General features: G+C 44.7%; 1 protein-coding gene across 1 annotated transcript in view; it reads right to left on the bottom strand.

The window, feature by feature from the left end:
• HMCN1 (hemicentin 1) overlaps window positions 1–23102 on the bottom strand; it is a 563772-nt gene that overhangs the window by 202444 nt on the left and 338226 nt on the right. Inside the window, exons 67-71 of the mRNA XM_088453882.1 lie at window positions 22114–22297; window positions 16174–16271; window positions 6504–6767; window positions 5540–5736; window positions 4428–4509 (exon numbers count right to left, since the gene is read on the bottom strand). Coding sequence (XP_088310008.1) covers window positions 4428–4509; window positions 5540–5736; window positions 6504–6767; window positions 16174–16271; window positions 22114–22297 — 825 coding nt within the window. The remainder of the gene's footprint in view (window positions 1–4427; window positions 4510–5539; window positions 5737–6503; window positions 6768–16173; window positions 16272–22113; window positions 22298–23102) is intronic.

The raw sequence follows: 23102 nt of genomic DNA, 5'->3' as shown, positions 1-23102 counted from the left end.
CCACTCATTTCCAGTCTATTCTGAACACCTCACACCTCACAATAGTGTTTTTATGTCCAAAAGGTTGCACCGAGGTAGCTGGATGACTATGCTAAGCGACACGAGTGGGCGGCACAAACACGTGACCCATCTAGGCGTGAAACTGCAGTGGCAGACAGGATGGCAGTTTGAAAAACTAGGCCCCAAACTGTACATAATGCAAAGTAAAAAAAGAGGTGCAAGATGGAATTGTCCTTGGGCCCTCCCACCCACCCCTAAGTTGTATAAACAGGACATGCACACTTTAACAAACCAATCATTTCAGCGCCAGTTTCTGCCACACAACTGTGGCTGAAATGATTGGTTCGTTTGGGCCCCCACAAAACAAGCTGGCAATTAATCTGTCCCTGCACAAACTGGCTCTACGGAGGCAAGATGTCATCCTCATCCTCCTCATCCACCGATTCCTCACCCTCTTCAGTGTGTACATCCTCATCCTCACAGAGTATTAATTCGTCCCTGCTGGAACCACAGGTCCCTCTGTACGTTCTGGAGGCTGGTCTCCCTGGAAGAGTTGATAATTCATTTTATGAACATCATCTTCTCCACATTTTGTGGAAGCAACCGCCTACGCCTTTCGCTGACAAGATTCCTGGCTGCACTAAACACTCTTTCGGAGTACACACTGGAGGGGGGGCAACTCAGGTAAAATAGAGCCAGTTTGTACAGGGACCTCCAAATTGCTTCTTTTTCCTGCCAGTACAGGTACGGACTGTCTGACATGCCTACTTGGATGCTGTCACCGATGTAATCCTTTAACAGACAGACGCACGCTTGTCGCTGCTGCTTTGAGGATGCAAGTGCGGCTACAGCCCACACAATTCACAAAGACAGAAAAAAGAAGAATATTTTTATTGTTTGTGTAGCACACTTTGAGGGTGTCACCACCCTTTAACAGACAGACGCACGCTTGTCGCTGCTGCTTTAAGGATGCAGGTGCGGCTACAGCCCACACATTTCACAAAGACCGAAAAAAAAGAAGAATATTTTAATTGTTTGTGTAGCACACTTTGAGGGTGTTACCACACTTTAACAGACAGACGCACGCTTGTCGCTGCTGCTTTAAGGATGCAGGTGCGGCTACAGCCCACACAATTCACAAAGACAGAAAAAAGAATATTTTTATTGTTTGTGTAGCACACTTTGAGGGTGTCACCACCCTTTAACAGACAGACGCACGCTTGTCGCTGCTGCTTTGAGGATGGAAGTGCGGCTACATCGCACACAAGTCACAAACACATTAAAAAAATAGTATTTTATTTTTTGGAGCACTTTGAGAGTTACAACACCCTTTAACAGACAGACGCACGCTTGTCGCTGCTGCTTTAAGGATGCAGGTGCAGCTACAGCCCACACATTTCACAAAGACCGAAAAAAAAAGAACAATATTTTAATTGTTTGTGTAGCACACTTTGAGGGTGTCACCACCCTTTAACAGACAGACGCACGCTTGTCGCTGCTGCTTTAAGGATGCAGGTGCGGCTACAGCCCACACAATTCACAAAGACAGAAAAAAGAAGAAGAATATTTTTATTGTTTGTGTAGCACACTTTGAGGGTGTCACCACCCTTTAACAGACAGACGCACGCTTGTCGCTGCTGCTTTAAGGATGCAGGTGCGGCTACAGCCCACACAATTCACAAAGACAGAAAAAAGAAGAATATTTTTATTGTTTGTGTAGCACACTTTGAGGGTGTCACCACCCTTTAACAGACAGACGCACGCTTGTCGCTGCTGCTTTGAGGATGCAAGTGCGGCTACATCGCACACAAGTCACAAACACATTAAAAAATTTTTTTTATTTTTTAGAGCACTTTGAGAGTTACAACACCCTTTAACAGACAGACGCACGCTTGTCGCTGCTGCTTTGAGGATGCAAGTGCGGCTACAGCCCACACAATTCACAAAGACAGAAAAAAAAAGAACAATATTTTAATTGTTTGTGTAGCACACTTTGAGGGTGTCACCACCCTTTAACAGACAGACGCACGCTTGTCGCTGCTGCTTTAAGGATGCAGGTGGAATCTAGACGGGATTTGGAACCGAGGACACACTACCTCCATCAATTGTCTAAATCCCACTGCACTAATGGCGGATACCGGATGCACGTCTAACACCAACATAGCAGTCAAGGCCTCAGTTATACGTTTTGCTTCAGGATGACTGCTGTCGTACTTCATCCTCATCGCTAGGGACTGTTGGAGGGTCAATTGTTTAGTAAAAGTAGTGATGTTCCTACTTCCTCTCTGGGATGATGAACAACTCCCAGCAGCAGCAACAGCACTAGGAGGAAGTGGTTCTTGATCTTTCCCTATTTTATTTTTATCGGAGAAAGTTTGGTCCTCCATTTATGTTATATTGATATATACGTGCGGCTAAAGCGCACACAAACACAGAAAATATTTTTTTATTTTTGCTGGAGAGTAGTGCACTTTGTGGGTTACACCACCCTTTAAGAAATGAGCCAGCCGGCTCTTTACTTATGGGACACAGGCGCACGCTTGGCGCTGCTCCTTTGTTGATGCACGTGCAGCCACAGTGCACACAAGTCACAAACACAGAAAATATATATTTTTTTGGTTTGGAGTGTACTTTGGGGGTTACAGAACCCTTTAACGGTCAAGCCAGCCGGCCCTTTACTTATGACACAGGCGCACGCTTGGCACTACTTTGTTGATGCACGTGCGGCTACTGCGCACACAATTCACAAACACAGAAAATAATTTTTTTTTTGGTTTGGACTGGAGTGTACTTTCGGGGGTTACAGCACCCTTTAACGGTCAAGCCAGCCGGCCCTTTACTTATGACACAGGCGCACGCTTGGCACTACTTTGTTGATGCACGTGCGGCTACTGCGCACACAATTCACAAACACAGAAAATAATTTTTTTTTTGGTTTGGACTGGAGTGTACTTTCAGGGTTACAGCACCCTTTAACGGTCAAGCCAGCCGCCCCTTTACTTATGACACAGGCGCACGCTTGGCACTACCTTGTTGATGCACGTGCGGCTACTGCGCACACAATTCACAAACACAGAAAATAATTTTTTTTTTGGTTTGGACTGGAGTGTACTTTCGGGGGTTACAGCACCCTTTAACGGTCAAGCCAGCCGGCCCTTTACTTATGACACAGGCGCACGCTTGGCACTACTTTGTTGATGCACGTGCGGCTACTGCGCATACAATTCACAAACACAGAAAATATATTATTTTTTTAGCACTTGGGGGGAGCACCCCTGATGGACAGAGCACCCCCTGGACAACACTACAGCACCCCTTTAGGACTGGGACACTGCACAGGACTTTGTAGTGGACACAGCCCCTATGGACAACTGACTGCACAACACAGTCCAGCCAGCCCCTATGGACTTTGAAGTAGTGGACACAGCCCCTATTAACAACAGCAGCACAGCACACACAGCCAGCCCCTATGGACTTTGAAGTAGTGGACAACAGCAGCACTACACTACACTACACTACACTACACAGCCCTAACTCCCACCCTCCCTCTTCACTGTCCACAGCCGAGTGAGAAAATGGCGCTGACGCGGGTACCTTATATAGGATCCAAAACCCGCGAGACTCGGAAGGCGGGATGATGACGTTTTGCCTCCATTTCAGATCCGAGTCAGGCGGGAAAAGTCGAGCCTGATTCGGATCGGACTCGGATCGGGGGGGCTTGGGGGGATTCGGATTTCAGAAATCCGAACCCGCTCACCCCTAATATATATATATATATGTTATATTTATATCTGTGTGTGTATATTCCCCTACATCACTAGCCATCCCACCTCCTCCCCCACTGTGCTGGTCTCATCCCCCGTGGCGGCACACAATAGGCTTTTCATCAATTTCAGCTCCAGGCCCATATGGACCTTAATCTGGCACTGGCTGTGGCAGTCACAGTCAAGCCAGACAGGAGCCTGTGATATACAGTACCTGTGAGAGACAGGACTGGAGAGACTTTGAGAAACTTTATGTATGCATATTAGCTGCCCAAGAATAGTGAGGACTCAAAAAATGAGATAGGTACCCTGAGAGAAGGCTAGGTGATTGTTATTTTGTTTTCTGTTGATGCATGCTGATGCCAGTAAACCAATATTTTCATTTACTTAATCCTGGAAAGCTGTGTGTGGACCCTCATTTGAGCACCTAACACTGCACCACTGACACCTCTCTTCCAAGCCAACTACCCCACGTCATTACAATATATATACACGCACATATATTTATATATACTTTAATATCCTTACTTGTCAAAATGGACAATCATTTTCATTAGTGTACTGTACATGTCATTTTACCAACTATTCCTAACAAGTGGAGAATAATGCCTGTGTGCAATGGTGTATATACCCAAAAGAGGTAATAACTCTATCTGAACTTACTATGAACCTTTACAGCAAATTCTTTTTTAGCATCTCCTGCACGGTTTGATACCACACATGTATAAAGTCCAATGTGCTCTTCCTAGAAACATTAAAGAAAACATGTTATAAATTAATATTACATCTCAATAGCTCCAATGGAAAATTTCGAAGATGACACTGAAAATATTAAATGTATAAAGTATGTAATCTAAAATTTTAAATACGAGGGGTGTGCAATAAGTTTCTGGATGTGTAATGCATAGGTATAGTAGAGACAATCTGATTGTCTAGTTGTGAACTGTAATCTCTTGTTAACTTTCATTGCACAGAGCCGTATATAAGCTGCATTGCACACAGAAGAAGTCAGCTGGTTCACTTCCTTCAAAAAACTTGTGATGAAGCTCATCAGAGGCCACTGGGGAGCCATGATCTTCTATGACTACAAGAGTGTTCTGCAACAGCAGGAGAGTATTGATCAATTGCAAGCTGCTTTTGTGGGGGAAGCACCATCCTGAACCACTGTGTTTGAGTGGCTTGCAGAATTTCAGAGCGGGTGACAGTCCCTGGAAGACTAAAAACTCTGTGGCAGACCTGTGTCCGCCATCACCGACTACAACATTGCTGCTGAGCGGGCAATAGTTGAGGTGGGCGCCAGGGTGACTGTGGCCCAGTTAGAGATATGCATCTTATCGGGATCCATCTGCTTGATACTCCAAGAAAAGCTTGGCCTGAGCAAGGTTTCTGCACACTGGGTACCCCATCAGCTGACTCAAGAGCAGAGGCTCAAGTGACTTGGAACCACAATATGCTAGCCAGGTTTGATGGCAGTCACTGAAACTCTGCATGGAAGACCATTAGTGGCGATGAATCCTGGATCTACAGTTTTGACCCTGAGACCAAACAACAGTTGGCCCAGGTGACCCCAGTTCGAGGTGTGCCACCACAGAAGTTCTGATGTGAGTGCAGCATGGACAAGCAGATGGTCGCTGTTTTTGTGGCCAAGACTAGTCATAGAGATAGTTAAAACCATAACAAGAGTTAAGATAATTAAAAGAAATCATGCACTAAAGAAGTCTACAGTATTGTAGCCGGCATAATAGAATTTAGATGGACATTTTTTTTAATAGTACCTGGGCACTTGTTATTCGAAGTATCTGTCCCCCTTTCATGAAGTTCACATTGTCAGTTTGAGAAAGTATCTGTCCATCTTTAAGCCAAGTTATTATCGGGGGTGGGAAGCCCATTGTGTAGCAAAGAAGGTCTAATTGCTTATTGACAACCACTGACAATTCATCTGTGTTTTCTGATCCGTTAATATGCGGGGGTTCTACAGATAAGGGAAAAACATACAAGACATACAGAGTAAACTAATATAGTTTATATATTAAATAAGCTGCTAACTTGGATTTTAGTTTTATCCTAGTGGGATATTGTTGTTATTGATCAATATGTAACATCATTTCAGCAATCTTGCCAATATGCCTGTTTACAATTCATGTGATGTATTCTGCATTTACTGCCTTACTGCCATATTTAATATACAGAGTATTTTTAGAATACAGGAACACCATCCATAATTCTAAATATGTTGTAGTCTGGAATATACATGTATTATTTTTAACAGAGGTGTCACTTACCTTTATGACACCCGATGCGGCAAGGCTTAATTGCTGTGCGCGCCGTAGGCACACGCACCCGAAAGGGGTCATGGCTTCGCGGAAAAGGGGGCATGGCCATGCCCCACGAAGCCACACCCCCCATATGCGTGCCAATATTGGGGGCGTTACCGCCTCCCATTCTCTGCACACAGTGGGCTTCCCCAGCGCTCCTGCAGCTGCTGGGGAAGCCCACATTCTCTCCCTGACTGTCTCCATGTCACGGTGACACCATCCGACGGGGTGACACCAAAATAGCAGAGCAGCTCTACTATTTTGGTGTCACCCCCTCGGATGGTGTCACCCAATGCGGCCCGCACCCCCTGCACCCCCCTAGTGGCGCCAGTGATTTTTAATTTACAGAAATGGGAACCACAATCCAGAGCAGCTATCATAAAAGCATTGTGAAGTTTATCTTACAAAACAGTTGTGAACTTACCAAGAACATGCAGTATGAAATGCTTGCTGACCCTGCCTGCCTCATTAGATGCAATACATGTATATCTGCCAATGTCACTTATGTCTGTATTCGGGATCTGAAGGATCATCCTTTCACCCTGTTCTTGATGAATAGCATTTCCATCTTTTAACCATGACATATGCGGCACAGGATGCCCATCAGCAATACATGTCATTGTGGTAGGGTTTCCCTTCAAAGTGGCAAGTTGTTCAGTTATGTCTGCGTCATTCATGCTTGGCAATACTGTAAAAGAAAGCACAGTAGAAAGGCAATATAGTACATACAAGGGAATGTAGCACATGTGATCAGGGGCGTAGAGAGCCACGCGGGGCCCCGGTAAAGAGGGGGCGTGGCCTAATTTCAGAAGGCGAGGCCACGCCCTCTTAGAAAAAAAAAGTGATTTGCAGCGCCACGCTGTGAGCCCCTCAGCCCGGCACAAAGCCAGTCGGGGGCGCGATCAGTGTGATCGCTCCCCCCTTCAGGCATATTAGATTGCTGTGGCTGCTACTTAGCAGCCGCAAGCAATCTCCCGCTGCAGCCCAGCACACGCTGTGTGCTGGGCTGCTGCAGAGGGAGGGAGGGAGGAAGTGAGGGGGGGGGGCGGCGCCAGACCCGGGCCCCCCGCCGGGCCCCTCTGGAAGCCCGGGCCCGGGTAAACTGTACCTGCTCCCCCCCCCCTTTAGGCGCCCCTGCATGTGATTAGGAAACCTGCAAATATGCCATGGGTTTTTTATCAAAGAAAAAGTAATAATCACACACACATAAGTCAAATCTCAAAACTTATACCCCTTTTACACTGACTTAAAAATCCCGGGTTGATGTATGCATCAACCCGGGATTTTTGTCAGTGTAAAAGGATCAACCCGGGTCCAGTGACACGGGGATCTGACCCGGCTAGCATGCAGGGTTGAGCACGGGTCATTCCCATTTCACCCTGCAGTGTAAACGACCCGAGTCATGATGACCCGGGTCAAGCCGCATGCCGCCCGATTGGCCGGCTTCAGTGACATCATCTCAAAACGTCCACTGCCGGGCTGACCAGAACGGAGCAGCAAAAAAAGCCACCGGACCACTGTGGATTGAGGTAAGAGAGTTACAGAGGAGGAAGGAGGGGAAGAAGCACTGCTCACCTGCGCCAGAGAGCCGGGTCAGTGCTGACCCAGCTCCGGTGGGACAGGTACATACCCGGGCAAAGCTGGGTCGGCACTAAGGTGTAAAAGGGGGTCTGTCCAGGGTCTGATCCAGGTTGGAAATGTGTTAAAAACCCCGGGTCAGACGTAGGACTTTGGTGTAAATGCGGTATAACATACCAAAATGTCGACTGTCATAATATCGATATGGTCAAAAGTTACAAACAAAAGGGTGGCATGAAAATAAGGTCGATAGGGTCAAAAGGTCGACAGCTAAACTATAGACACAGTCAAAAGGTCAGATTCCTAAAAAAAAATGACAGTCAACAGCCAATATGTACACACAGTTAAAATTTAGACAGCTAAAATGAAAACACACCAAAAATGTTAACAGTTAAAATATAGATAAAGCAGGTCGACAACCAAAATGTAGACACAGTCATAATGTTAACAGTCATAATATCGACAGTAATAATAATAAACTGCAGCCACCGCTAAAAGCTGCCTGCGTCTCAGATGCAGTTAAAAGATGCCTGGGAGAGCCGTCAGTTTAAATGCTGCTAGGAGCAGCTAAATTATTACTTTTAGAAGAAAAAATGCATGGGGTCCCTCCCCATAATAGTAAACAGCCCTGGACCTCTCAGCCTCTTCAGTTCAGAATTCCCATGCTTTGAAAACTCTAACTTCAAGAAAATTGAACCCCTAAGGTATTTCAGGATTCTCTTTACTGCAGTCCATTGGTGTTACCAGAATTAATGACAACTGACTGCCTCGGGTTTACAGCATGTGTAATGTTCTATACTTGTGTACATCATACTTCCTTCTGATAAGGAACTTTTTATTATATTCTCTGTCTCTGCCTCGCTTGTTGGTGACATGGCTTTTGTGAGTTTAGTGCCTTTGTCAATGATAGTACTGACATGATAGTACTGACTGGTTTGCATCGAGCATTGCATACTTGCTAAGTACAGCTTTAATATATCCTTTTTGATCAACTGTATTGTTCATGTCTCCAAGTTTTGCAAGATTCTTAAGCCAGGTGATGTGCAGGCCCTTAGTCTTTCAACTTGACTCTCTGCTCCAGCAGATGCTTAACACTTGCTATGTGCCTCTCTCGATCTGCTAGTAATAAGTCATCCACATACATAAATACAATGAACATTCTCTTCTCTATTTTCTTGAGGTATAGACACTGATCAGTCTCAATGTATAAAGTCCATCTCCATTTGTACAGCAGCTAATTTAGTGTACCATCAATGCAGGGGCATCTTAAGAGAGGAGGGTGCCCGTGTACACTCCCCGTGTGGAGCCCCCTCCTCTCTCCCCAGTGGCCAGCAGCCGACTGATGCGGCTGGCCAGCCACCGGAGCATTAGTAGACTCCAGGCACTAGAGTGTGCCTGGAGTCTACTACGCATGCGCAGAACACTGGGAAAATGGCTGCGGCGGCCATTTTCCAGTGTTCTGAGCAGCGGTGACACCCGCCGCGGGACCACGGACAGGTAAGTTTAAAATAATATGGATGCAGGGTGTGCGCTGCTGGGCCCCCCTAGACCCGGGGGCCCGTGTGCACCGCACATACTGCACCCATTATAGATACGCCACTGCATTAATGGCCACTTTGGTTCATACCATATAGCTGACTTCAACAAACAGACTTTTCCTTCTTGGAGCATGTCCTCATCATAATGTTCAGGGGGTTCCATAAACATTTTTCCAATGAACTCTCCATTTAAGAAAACTGAGTCACAGTCTAACTGGTGCAGTAACAAATCATGCATGGCAGACATAGAAATGACTTAATGCAGGGTACTGTACCCTGCAACAGTCGAGAAGATTTCACAGTAGCCAATGCCAGATTTTTCCATATATCGTTTAGTGTCAAGATTGGCTTTGTAATGCTCAACAATGCACCCATTTGTTCTTCACTGTCTTGCAATGACTTGGACTGTCAATAAAAGAAGAGTCCATTTATTGTTGTCATGCAATTATGCATTTTTTTTGGCTATTGCTGACTTCCATTATTCCTGGTCGATACTTGACTTTGCTTCCTGGAATTTTGGGGTTCACAGAAAGCAATATTTGCAATATCCTCAAAATATATCTTGGGGGTTTTCCTTTGTTTTTTACAGAACTCCTGTTTTGCACTGGGGAATCCACTCTGGCAGGGGTTACTAAGAATTGTATTTGTCCAAGATGCCATTTTCGGGCGCATTTGCCCTGTTTTTCAAACACCGAAATGTACCAAAGGCAAACATAGGTCACAAAACACAATTCTCTCTGCAAAACATGGGTGAAAACACACTAACAAATCAAAACACCATTGGCCAAACTCGCAAGTACTTTCCATAGAGAGGAATGCAACACGGGCATTTATCAAGAATCGTGTATGCTAACACTATCGTAAATGGAGCAAACTAGGAGCAAAAAAGAAGTTATATATAGACCACCTTAGTAACGTGTTTAGCAGAAGCATGCACAGATTAGTGTGATCTGTGAGTGTTTCTGAATGTAAAACAGGCATTGAATGGTTAAAAGTGTTTTTTTTTTTTTTTAAATTACGTGCTGCCCCTTCCCAAAAGCATAACCAGCACCAGGCTCTTTGAGCCGGCTCTGGTTCTAAAAATATGGGGAAATATTTGTGCAGGCCCCCCCCGCATTTTAAGAAAATCAATACCAGGCTCAACTAGCAGGGGGTAATGCCACAACATGGGACACACTAGACAAGGTTACCCGGTCAAAGCATTAACCCCCCAGCTGATCAGGCCAGCGATTATTTGGGAAGTGGGTACCCCCTTAATAAAGGGGTCCCCACTCCAGAGTAACCTAGGTCTTGGGCTGAAGCCCAGAGCTATCCCCCGCACCCCTTGGCTTTGGGTGCCTGGTTGATGGGTGTTAAGATTAGATTTAAACTTATATTGTCCTTTACAGTAGGAAACCACAAGTGCAAGCAAGCTCTGACATTAAGAGCCTACTGGTACCTATAGTCCAGCTGTAAAGGAAATATTAAAATAAGGACAGTAGACACACACCAAGGGGTCTATTTACTAAGCAGTGTTAGGAGACAGAGTGAAAAGTGATAAGGTGCCAGCCAATCAGCTCCCAACTGTCATCTCATAGGCTGTGTTTTAAATATGACAGTTGGGAGCTGATTGGCTGGCACCTTATCACTTTCTTATCACTTTTCACTCTGTCTCATAACACTGCTTAGTAAATAGACCCCCAAATGTTTTATTGTACATTCACTCGACTGCACTCACACTTCCCCTTGTACTTGCCTACTTCCTTGTGCCCAAAAACATGAATGCCAGGAAATTTCGGTAACCACTTATTGATTTTACTTCCATCAGGCCACATATATCTGTATGCACTAAAGCTAATGGTGCCCCAGCTTTGTTTGCTGATTTTGGAAAGGGACAGCAAGTCTGCTTACCCATATTCCAGTTTTCACGTGTTGGTCTCTCTGTATTGCTCATCGCTGTTTCTGTCACTATTCCATCAAGGAGTTTCTGAATGTTACCATACTCCAGGTGACCTAGCCACCTGTGCCACAGCTCCTTCGACTGGCTTGTATTAGAGGCCATCATTGTACAACACTCTTCTGTGTCTAGGACATACAGTTGCTGGATTTACTGTTGCTATAACAGTCCCTCTTTTATTTTGCAAAACACACTTGCCCTCTGTGAGTTTAATCTTGAATCCTTTGTTTTCTAGGATGTTTATGGCAATAAGGTTTGTCCCCCAAATATGGTACAAATAACACATCCTAGTTGTTCATGACTATGGTTTCACCTTTTATTCTAATGCACACCGTGATTGCCCTGACTTTCATGGCTCTGAGGACTTTATCTCTAATCCCTTTGACTATTATAGGATCACAAGTGTTCAGTGATGTAAACCATTCTTGATTGCAAATGAAATGCCTTGTGGCTCCCAAATCTATGTACCAGCATTCCTCTCTACGAATGTCTGTGACATTTAAAGTTGACTGGTGTCTATTATCATGCTTCTTTTACGTGCCACTTGAATCTCTCTTGGTGTCATTTAGCAGAACACTCATCATGTGTCTCAACTGGTATGTGTTTCTGGAACTGCAGCAGTTTAGCTCTCATGATCTCCGTTGATAGCTTAGTCATAGTGGGTTCTAAAGCCAAGTAAGCAAACTCAGGCCTCAGATTTTGCAGCATTGCCATCACAACTTCGTCATCATCAACCTGGGCTCCTATAAATGCCAATTCCTGAGATTTGGACAACAACTTGTCAATGTATTCATTCATGTCTCTGAATGCACTGTTTGGTACCATACAGTGGGCCTAATTCAGAGTTGTATGCAAACCCCATGGCAGGGACCCCTTAGTCACTAATTGCTCACATCCATAAGCTAGACAGCATGAATGAATGCATCAGTGAGAATGAGAATTCTCTACTCATGCACCTCATATAATCTACAGAGTGACAAGGGGTTATAAAAATATAAAAGATAGAGGGGGATATTTATCAAAGCTTGTAGATAGATATAGTGGAGATAAAAAAACTACCAACCAATCAGCTGCTAACTGTAATTTTTCAAACACAGCCTGTAAACTGACAGAAGTTGATTGGTTAGTACTGTACATTATTTCTCTCCAAGCTTTGATATCTCCCCCATAGAGAGACAAAAGAGAAAGAAGAAAGAGGAGAGAAAAGTGTAAACAGAATAAAGGCCCCATATCCAAGCAAATGCAGGATTTATAGGGGTGTTCTATATCATGTACCCCCTTCATGACACTCATACAGATGTGTGCACATACACCTTTCCTAAAATCTAGCCATATTGCAAAATTTGCCATGCCTTTGAATCTGCGAATTAGCCACGCCTTGGAAAAAAAAAATTGGGATCAATCCAATTGCTACTTGTCGTTGAGCATCTTAGCCGTGCTGGCATCTTGAAGCAAAAAAGGAAAGATGTATGAGGACACATCTTTATAACACCACATAATAATAAAAACCAGTATTACTCACCATCACTGCCTCAGGACTGAGTAGAGGTGCAGACTGGATGCTGTACAGCATATGGCATGGGAGGAGCTGCTGTAGCTGGACATTTGCAGCAGCTCCCCCTTTGCCATCTGCTTGTATGTGAGCAGAGAGTTCCTCCAATAAGATTTCTCAGTCCAAGGAGCTGCTGCACATGCGCAGCTCCTCAGATCATGGAGGTGCCTGCCTCTTGCTCACTGTGTCCCACCTCCCACATGCCTCCAATACAAGTGATTGTGCTGTTGGATCCTTGCTTGGCCTCTGATGTAGTGGCTGGTCTCTCCTCCAGGACCAGCCACCCAGCTGACACTCACCATGCGCCTGGGACCAGGATCTCAATCTACACTACACTGCTCTCTCCCAGCTGGAACTCCTGATACTCTTGTCCTATGGGGAACACTCGGGGACCAACTGCTGCCGGACATGGACGTCTATACCTCTAAGCTGGTGATACTGGCACAGCTGCTGCTCTACTATTAAGCTCAGTTCACAGGACTCTATGTAAGCACTCAGACCCTCATCACTGTGTATATAATGTATACTGCCCACCATCACTGTGTACAGTATATAACTCTATTAAGCCTATCATTATATGATTGTATATAACTGTATAGAAGCCATCACTGCGTGATTGTATATAATGTATACAGTGTCTGGAAATATCACTGGAGGGTCGGCGTTGGCAACACTCAGACGCTGTCAATGCAGCCAATCTCTGCTGCAGCCATCTCCTGCCCAACCTGTGGCCCACCTCCTCAGCAAGTGATCATGCAATTGGTTCCTGCTGATGCTCTAATGTGATTGGCTGGTCCCTCCTCCAGGACCAGCCTCCTGTGGAATGTGTTGCAGTCAAGGTGTTCCATTGGTCCCAAGCATTCCCTCCCACTCCCAGGACTAGACCCACCCCTTCTGCTCTACCCTGATGTAGATAGTGCAGGATACAGAGGGTCAGTGATGTAGTTCAGGGTATAGAGTGCTCTGTAGGGCAGGGTACAAGAGGAGTCAGTATTGTAGTCTATGGTATAGAGGTTTCAGCATGGTAGTGCAGAGTAGTGCAGTGAGTGGAGGTAGTGCAGTGTATGAAGGGTTCAGAAATGTTGTGCAGTGTATTGAGAGAACGTCATCGGTGTGATATACTGGTGGACGGGATGCCAGCAGACAGAAAACCGACAGCGCCATCCCGATGGTGAAGCTGGTAAGTAACCTAACCCCCCCTCGTGCCCCCTAACCCTTCCCCGGTGGTGCCTAAACCTTACCTCCCCCCGTTGGGACCTAAACCTAACCCCCCCTTTATGCACCTTAAATCTAACCTTCCCCGGGTGGTGCCTAACCCTAACCTTCCCCGGGTGCTGCCTAACCCTAACCTTCCCCGGGTGGTGCCTAACCCTAACCTTCCCCTGGTGGTGCCTAACCTTAACCCCCCTCTCCGCAGCTTAACCCTAAACTTCCCCGGTCAGTGCCTAACACTGCAGGTCCCTAAAACTAACCCCCCCCATCCCTAGCCTATCCCTAAGCCTAACCAGCATACTTACCTTAGGGATGCCGGCGGTCAGGATGCTGATGTCAGTATCTTGATCCCTTCAGGATTCCGGTGTTGGGATTCCGGCGTCGGTATCCTGGCGTCCGGAATCCCATCCGCCGGCATCTTGACTGGATCCTCAGAGGACATATATGTATTGCAGAATATGGAGTAGGCAAGTATCGATATTGCAATGATGTAGTGCAGGATATAAATGAACCATAGGGTTACCACCTTACCAGCATATAAAGGGAGCCGGGGGGACTCTGAGGCATATGAAGGGCATGAGGGGCCTGTGAAGCACATAAAGGGGCATGAGCAACTCTGAGGCATATAAAAGGACATGACAGGGCTCTGAGGCATATAAGGTGCATGTGCAGCAGGTGGCTTATATAGGGGCATGTGTGGGATTGAAAGCTGAAATAAAATGGTTGTCACCCTAATGCGATATTGACCACACCCCTTGTCATGCTCCATGTTTAGGAATTTGAAAATGGAAAGGTGTTAAACCTAACCAAGAGAGGCAATTTCTGTGGTTAGCTGCTTAGCTGAAACAGCCTGAATAATTATGCTTTAGCTACAATATAGGAGATGGATATCTGCATTCTGATCATTACAATTGATATTGAGGACTATGTTTATGGAGCGGCAGCTTTCAGGTGAAACTTTAAAGCGACACTAATATTAAGTGTAAATCACAACGTGCTTTGCACTTAATGTTATTGTTGCTTTAACGTTTCACATGAAAACAGCTGAAAAGCGTCAGCTTGCTTCGTAAATATAGCTGGATGCCTATTCTGAAAAGGTATAAGGTCCCTGAGTGAAGTTGGTAAAAGGTGACTATTGGGAATAGCACAATAAGAGGCAGATTATTTGGTGGAAATCTCACCCAAGAAGTTTAATTATACAGTACATATAGATATATGATGAAAATGCACAATAGATTGTATATAAAAATGGTTCCCATTTTATTGGTAGAAAAATAAAGGGGGTCACAGTGCCCCTTGTCAATGAATAGTAAATGTAGGTGAATACAAGTTCCTAAATGTACACCAGGATAATACCGTGAAGTCACATACAATCGTACAATTGTTAGGTCCTGGAAAAAACAAATAAATGGTCTGAAAAAAATGAGCTGGTAGGGGGGTGATCCGTTGTACCTTCACAGATGTGGGGTGTATCCTGGTGTACATTTAGGAACTTATATTCACCTACATTTACTATTCATTGACAAGGGGCACTGTGACCCCCTTTATTTTTCTACCAATAAAATGGGAACCATTTTTTATATACAATCTATTGTACACTTTCATCATATATCTATATGTAGCACCGACCTTATATATTATTTGTGTACTTCAATTCTTTTGGGCTGGGTATTCCCAAACAAGGTCCGCAGCAAGCATTGACCACAAACAGCTACATATATATTATAGCGCAGGTCTCACATCTCCATATACAGTACATCTATCACAATTAATAACCAGGCTGTGACCCCCGCTAATAACTTTTAACAAGTTCTTTGTTTAACAAGTCTACAAATAATAGTTTATTTTAAAACATGTACCAGAAGTAGAGGTTTATTTATTTAGAGATTTCTTTTTAAAGTGTATGGGTCAATCTTGCAACTTCCGCTATAGCAACTCAATAATACCTGGAATAGATACAGCTTCCTGAATTTTCCCTTTTCTCTAACCTTTAGCTTCATTTTACATTCCCTCCCTTGGACTGCTACACTTTGATAAACTCTGTAGCGGTCTCTCTTACATGGTTTCTTATCAAGAATGATACCCACAGAAAAGATGGCTGTAGTTGTAGATCTCATTCCAGCCACTTGGGTTACACAGTGTTCTAAACACAGACATACATGCATACAATTTTCAGCAACATGAACACCAGACTTACCCAACACAAAAGAAACAATGCAAGCAAACGATCACATCAATGGACCCCGATATATTGGGATAGCATAAGAGATTAGCATACCGTAGACTTTTAAATTGTATTCTTTTTTGTCCACACCAGCTCTGTTAGAAGCTACACAAGTATAGGAACCTTCATCAGATTTCTGTACTCTGGAAATCCTACAAACAAATCAGACAAAATACAGATGCAAAGAATCCAAGCAGACAAGTAGTGCAAAGTGCAAAGTGCAAACCAATACAAATGCTAAACAGTGAAGTGGTACAGAACCTTTTTAGTGGCTTACACATCTGGAAATAATTTGGAAAACTTTAGCTCACAAGATTTAACAGTCACTAATGTTTTACTTAAAGTCAGTAGAGACTGATGTTATTATCCTTGCACAAAATAAAATATAGATGTGTCTTCATGCACCAAGCCTCAATACGCCATACAGCACATGACACCTGGCGCGACTGAGCTGTGCTGAGCAGTGTAGTGTAGCGACTTTTTTAAGTTTGCATCTCAAGGAGCGTACACACTAGACGATATGCTCCCTTAGCGATATCGTCTAGTGTGTCTCCGGCAGGGTGTGCTCAATGTCGTTCATGACATTGAGCACACCCGCTGAACGATATCATTAACGATATCGTTCAGCGCCGGGCTCTCTCCCCCATTCCCCAACATGCAGCAACCTGACGATATCGTCAGGTTGGCCTGCATGTTTATCCGATGACCGATAATGACGAATGACCCGCAGGAACGCGCATCGTCATTATTGTTCATCGTTTTTGTGTTAAAAACAGACGATAAAGTGGACGACTGAACGATAACGATATCGTAATCGTTCAGTTGTCCACTTTAATCGCCCAGTGTGTACACACCTTTATTCAAAGACGCAGTGAAACAACTCTAAATCTTTACTAAAGACGCAGGGCTGTGACTTTAACTGCAAAGGAATTTGTTTTTAATATGTACAAAGTTGTCGACAAGGCAAAATGGAACTTGACGTGAAAAAAGCCGCGGTTGCTGCTTCGTAGAACTTAATATACAAATTCAGTCTCATTAAATACAGAGATGTACAAATGTCGTACAATAAATTGATCAGTGCGATCTAGGTGATTTATTAGTGTGAATAAAATGCACATTTTGAGCAAATAAGTCGCACGGAACCTGGCACGCTGAGAGGGGCTGTTTGGCGGGATATGGCAATGGTGTATGAGGACACATCTGTAGAGTCAAGAAAAAGACAATGAAAAAGGTAGAGAGAAAGAGTTAAATTACACCTTTAGCCCATAAGAAGGGAATTCTTAATGTGAAAGGATTCTGACTAGCAATGCAGTAAAATCATTCTAACAATTTCCTCTTTTCATTATTAATATACAGCAATATTAGTAAAGACCATTTATAAAGCTGTGATCTTGCAGACACTCACTGAAAATCTCACTGAAATGATGCTGGACGTGTTTCACGGCACCTCCCTGCTTCTTCATCATGCAGCAAAGAGTAATTCACAGTTTGCTGCCTAAAGAAGCAGACAGGTGCCATGAAACTCGCCCCGCGTCATTTCAGTAAGATATTTTCAGTTATAGCTGTGTCCTCATACACACTGCATCTATACGCCATACAGTGCAACTAAGATGCTCCAAAAGGAGTAGCATACCATTGAATGTTTGTAACTTACACGCATCACAGATGCAGTGAAAAGCCACTCGCAGCCTACTAGAGATGCTATACTGCAACACACGTGCAAAGTCACAGAATAAGGGCATCAGAAAAATCCGCAGCCACTCGCATGGGATTCCTCTTTGCAGAAATTCAGACTCAGTCGCACACAGATGTACATATGTCGCAAATGAAATGAATCAGTGCAAGCTAGCAATGTAGTTTTGTCACTCCAAGGTGTTTTATGTATGCAAATAAGGTGAGTGGCACTGCTCAGACGCAGAACTAATTTGTTATATTCAGTGTGTGTTTCTAGGTGGTAACGGGTAGCCTAGCCAGACACAGTTGTCGTGGGCGTGTCACTGCATCTAAAGCTGCAATTGCGCTGACACAGATGGCCATATTCAAATAGAGAATCTGCACCTCCATAGAGTTGGTGCAATCTTTGATGGTGAGTCTTAATACGCACACTGATGGATTACTGTAGTGCCGCAGCTGGTGGGGATCTCAGTAGAAAGGCCATCGTCTGCGGCATGAGAATAATGGCGGTTGCAACTACGTCCACCTCTGAATCAGACCCATAGTGAGTAAAAGGTTTTGATCTTTGAAGTTGATTGGGGCTGTGTTAATCTGTTCAATAGATCCATCATATATATTGTCTCTCTTTTGGGGTAAGGACCTGTTTAAACATGTCTCCTGTGTCACAGACACATTATTCCTTATTCTGTTAAAGGTGGTATTATTCACCTCTCTTTACTACCAGACATACACCATTTTTATATATCCCAGCTAATGCCTATAGACATTGGTAATACTTTGAAATATTAGTATTCTTTTAGACCTTAGTGTAATTTGGGAATCCCTTATCCTCATTAGGCTGCTATACAGGGTGCCTTTGGCGCCACTCATTAGAAACTTTTTTAACAGATCTGACATAGTAACATCCCAGAGTCAGAAGATCCTGCCTCTTATGCTCACTGGGAACCCAGAACTGTCCCATGAAGAACAGGACTACTGATCGGAACCCAGAACTGTCCCATGAAGAACAGGACTACTGATGGGAACCCAGAACTGTCCCATGAAGAACAGGACTGATGGTGGAATGCTAAAGCTACTATTAATAATTTACTAGTGAAAGCTAACATATATATATATATTATATAGTACAGTCAGGGGCAGAACTATGGGAGACAATGGAGGCGCCTGCCGTCAGGCTCCAGCACTGAAGGGGCACCTCCTCCATTGCCCACAATATATTCACCCCACCTAGGGCTGTATTTATGTATCCGGAGTCACAGTCGCCCCATACATGACACCTCTTCCCGGCACCTGAGAAGCCACCATACACTAGTGGAGAGCTCCGTGTCAGACCATCAGCTGCCGCCTCCATCTATCTATATCCTGTCCCTACACATTGGTGTCACTGTTCCTCAGCAGCTTAATTTGTCAGTGTGACATGTCTAGCGCCCCCCTCACCCACAACTCTCTGTCATTCGGGGGGGCACCAAATTATAACTTGCCTCCGGCATCTGGGCTGCACTTACGCCACTGAGTACAGTATAGTTTCACTCGATATTGGCCCCAAAGTTTTTTTTATAACTTATAAAGTATTTGACGGAATTTAGTGAAATTTGACACAGCCCCACTTCATGTCTTTGTGTTACGTGCCGATATGAATGGTACACAGCTGAACGACACGTATTTATTGTCCAGATGTACTGGAGAACTGAGTAGATAAAGATTCATATCGGCATGGAACACACACATGATGAATGTGGACGCCTCAATACACAACACTACTGTTAGAAGCAGGAATACCTACGGATTAGCAGTGGCGGCTTCAGGGGTAGGGCAACAGCACAGTCCAAAATTCAAATAGAGGAACCACACCAACTGCCATCCTCACTGGCAGTTGGTGGTGAACATCTGGCCTTTACTTCGCACAGCTGGTCTGGATGCTAATGGCAGACACTTCCTATATTTTTTCATGGATCAAGATATGTCTGTGTCATACTTCACTAATTTACTTTAAAAGTTATAAGAAAAACTCTGTGACCACTAGTGAGTGAAATACTCTGTATATAATATACTGTCTCTGAGGAAGCTGGGCACCCCCCCTGGAGGGATGCTGGACACACCCCCAAAGGGATTTCTAGCAAGGTCACGCCCTTCGCTCTGACTCGTGAGGGGGTTATGGAGAGTGCACCGGGTATCACCACACCCTGGTGACGCCTCTGGTCACAGACTGGATTATTTACTCCAAATCCGCTCCAGATTCATTATCTACAAGCCATGGGATACATACAACAGAAAGGTAACTTCACAGGCTGCAGGTTATTCCATACCTCGCTGGGACTCCTAGGTATCCCTAAATAAACTGAGTGGTACCGGTAACTATATCAGTGCATCTTTCAGACGTATTACAACATTTCTCCCCACAGGTGTCTTCCTCTTTCTTATGCTGGGCATACACTACCAGATAAAATGCCTGTCAGACCGACAGACATTTTATCTGGCAGCCTGCCAGCCGCAGAAGTCGCCGGCATACACTGTGAGAGAAATCTCACAGTGTATAGCCCGACATCCGCGCTCCGCCCCCGGGGGCGGAGACATTTCCCTGTTCCTTCCGTAGGAAGGAACACAGTAAATGTCTGTCTGTCGGCTGCGCTGGGCATACACTGCCCGATGCGGCCGACAGTTTACCCGCTAAATATCGCATCAGACGGGCATGCTGGAGCAATATTTAACCCTCAGTCGCCCCCCCACACGCTACAATTATCGCGGCGATCCGCCGATATCGGGTGGATCGTCCCGATAATTCTAGCGTGTATGGCCAGCATTAGCAATGTGCTGCTGCAGGCACATCTGCCAGCTCCGTCTCTCTGAGCCCTTACTGAGGAGAGACGGAGCCAGCCGGGATGGCATAGAATTCAACTCTCAGTCAGGCCCAAAGTTCCCTGTTGTTACCTGTAGTAAGCAAAAACATCTGGAAACCTGTTCTCTAAATACGGGTTCTCCTGATGATGTGCCTGCTGACCCATCTCACTAAAACCCACTTTCCCTATCTGATAATTCCCACACTACAGATTGGGAATCCTAATACCAGATTGCAAGGGGTCTCTAGTTGTCAGGTCAGCTCAACCTAACCTAGCTCCTCACACTGGACCTCATTCAGAGGCGGTCGTTAGTTGCAAGCGGTCGCACTGAATCAGGGCGGCCGCTTGCATCCTGAACGGCCGCCACCTTGTCGATTGTTAAGCTGTGGGTTACCACCCACAGCTTAATGACTGACCAGGTTGATGGTCGCGATGGTGATCACCATCGCGACCATCGGGGCTTACAACCAGACCCTAAGGTTGGGTCTGGGCACTCGTAAGCCCCAGGGAGCTTTCTGCTCTGATGGAGGAGAAAGCTCCCCACTGCCCAGTAGAGTGAGTGACAGAAGAGGCCATTTGTGGGTGGTGATAGGGGCTGACCACTGGAAATGGGGGAGTGGAGGTGCGAATGCAGTGTCTGAACGCCATTTCAGAGGCGTGCATAATTAAAAGGCAGCAACATAGTACATGTCACTTGGTGGAATTTCAGCCTGAAGTGCTCGCAGTGTTTGCGGCAGGGTATAGGGAACCTTAAGCGTTGCATTCGCTGCCGATGGTACCCGATGTACCAATGCTTGCATACACTTCCTGGAGATGACGTGCGCTAGTGGGCGTCTTAAGACAGGCTGGTGGGTGTCTACATACACAAAGCGATCGCACGCCAAGACATAGTTGGCGTGCTTACACCTTGCCTTGTGATCGCTTGCCATGCCGTCACTTAACCAAATTTGGGGAGCGAGCGTACTCATCTAGCGAGCGGGTCTAAATGAGCTCCCAAGCTCACAGTAATGAAAAATGTTGCTCCCAAAGAACAAGAAAAATACTTTACTATAATATTGCAAAGATTCTTACCAACTATTTTAGGCCCTGATGATGACTGTAGTTTTTACATTTTGGTATTGCATTTTTATTAATTTAACTACATTTGCGTATTGTTTGTAAACTTGTGTAATTTGCACCAGTTTTGAATAATGAATGATGATTCAGAGAATGAACCTCAATGACTAAAGATTCTGTGGAAATGCATTTCTGTCTACTCCCATCTGAAAGTTGCTCTTACTGTATGTTACTCTAGCAGTGCTATTAAACACATTTTCACTATAGAAATGAGACATAAAATTAATTAAATGTAGATAATCTAGTACATAACATATTGTAGGTCTATTTGCTTCTCTTTAATTACAGCGAACAGTATATAAGTGTATCTGCAGTTATTAATCTTTATAAGGATGACTTTAGTGACATGACTTACATATAGATTTACCTGAATACTTGTCCTGAGGAAAGAAGTCGTATTTGGGAGGACACAGAAAGTGGAAGGCCATTTTTCAGCCAATTGATTTGCGGTGTTGGGTCTCCAGTAACAAGACATTCGATGTTTATTGAAGTATCTAATACCGCTGTCAGTGCTAATGGTGTTCCATGGTTATCAGCAATCTTAGGAGGAACTAAGATACAGTAGAAAAATACATGTAAAGTTTAGATAATAACTACCTCTAGATGAGTATATTTTAATTGAGTTTATTGTATCAACTATATGTTAGTTTAAGGAGAACTTATCAGACATAAAGATGAGGTACCATATAAAGTATATTGATTCCAATTCAAACAAAGGGCCTGATTCAGAGCCGGACGCAATTAGCGCTCGCTCGTCCAGAAAATAGGGGTGGCTATTCAAAGCAACCATTCACTCTTTGCGTTCTGTTCACGCCTCTAGGTCTGAACGAGCGAACAAAACTTGCGGTCATTTTTTGAAAAAATATGCCCCCTGGCCGCTCGCATCCTACATCATGTCCGCTATTTATTAGATTAATCGAGTACATCGACCAGGGTATGAACTGCTCGCTATTCTTGGGGTTGGTTTTTGCTACCACAATTTTGCGAGCAGTTCTGGCTATAAAATGACCCAGTGACGTGGTCAATGACGCTGCTGTTTTAATTATGCACACCCATAAAACGCCCGTTTTGACCTTTAAGCACGCCTGCGTTCTGATCTCCACTCCCCGTTTTCAAGCACCTTCCCCCGTTACCACCCACATACGCCTACTCCTGTCACTCAAATTATCAGGCATTCGCTATTTTGCGAGCACATGAATTTCGACCACACTGACTGGTTCGCGCATGCGTATAACGATTCGTACGCATGCGCAGTTGGGCAAACATCGCTCGGAACGAACGAGCGGCCGCTTACGAGCGGCTCTGAATCAGGCCCAAAGTCTTTTGCTGGGTATACACTATACAATTATCTGTCAG

The sequence above is a fragment of the Taudactylus pleione genome, unplaced genomic scaffold, assembly GCF_031769625.1.
Source record: "Taudactylus pleione unplaced genomic scaffold, aTauple2 ptg000602l, whole genome shotgun sequence".
Classification (NCBI taxonomy): domain Eukaryota; kingdom Metazoa; phylum Chordata; class Amphibia; order Anura; family Myobatrachidae; genus Taudactylus; species Taudactylus pleione.
Note: the sequence above shows the minus strand (reverse complement) of the source record. Positions and strands in the feature narration are given on the sequence as shown.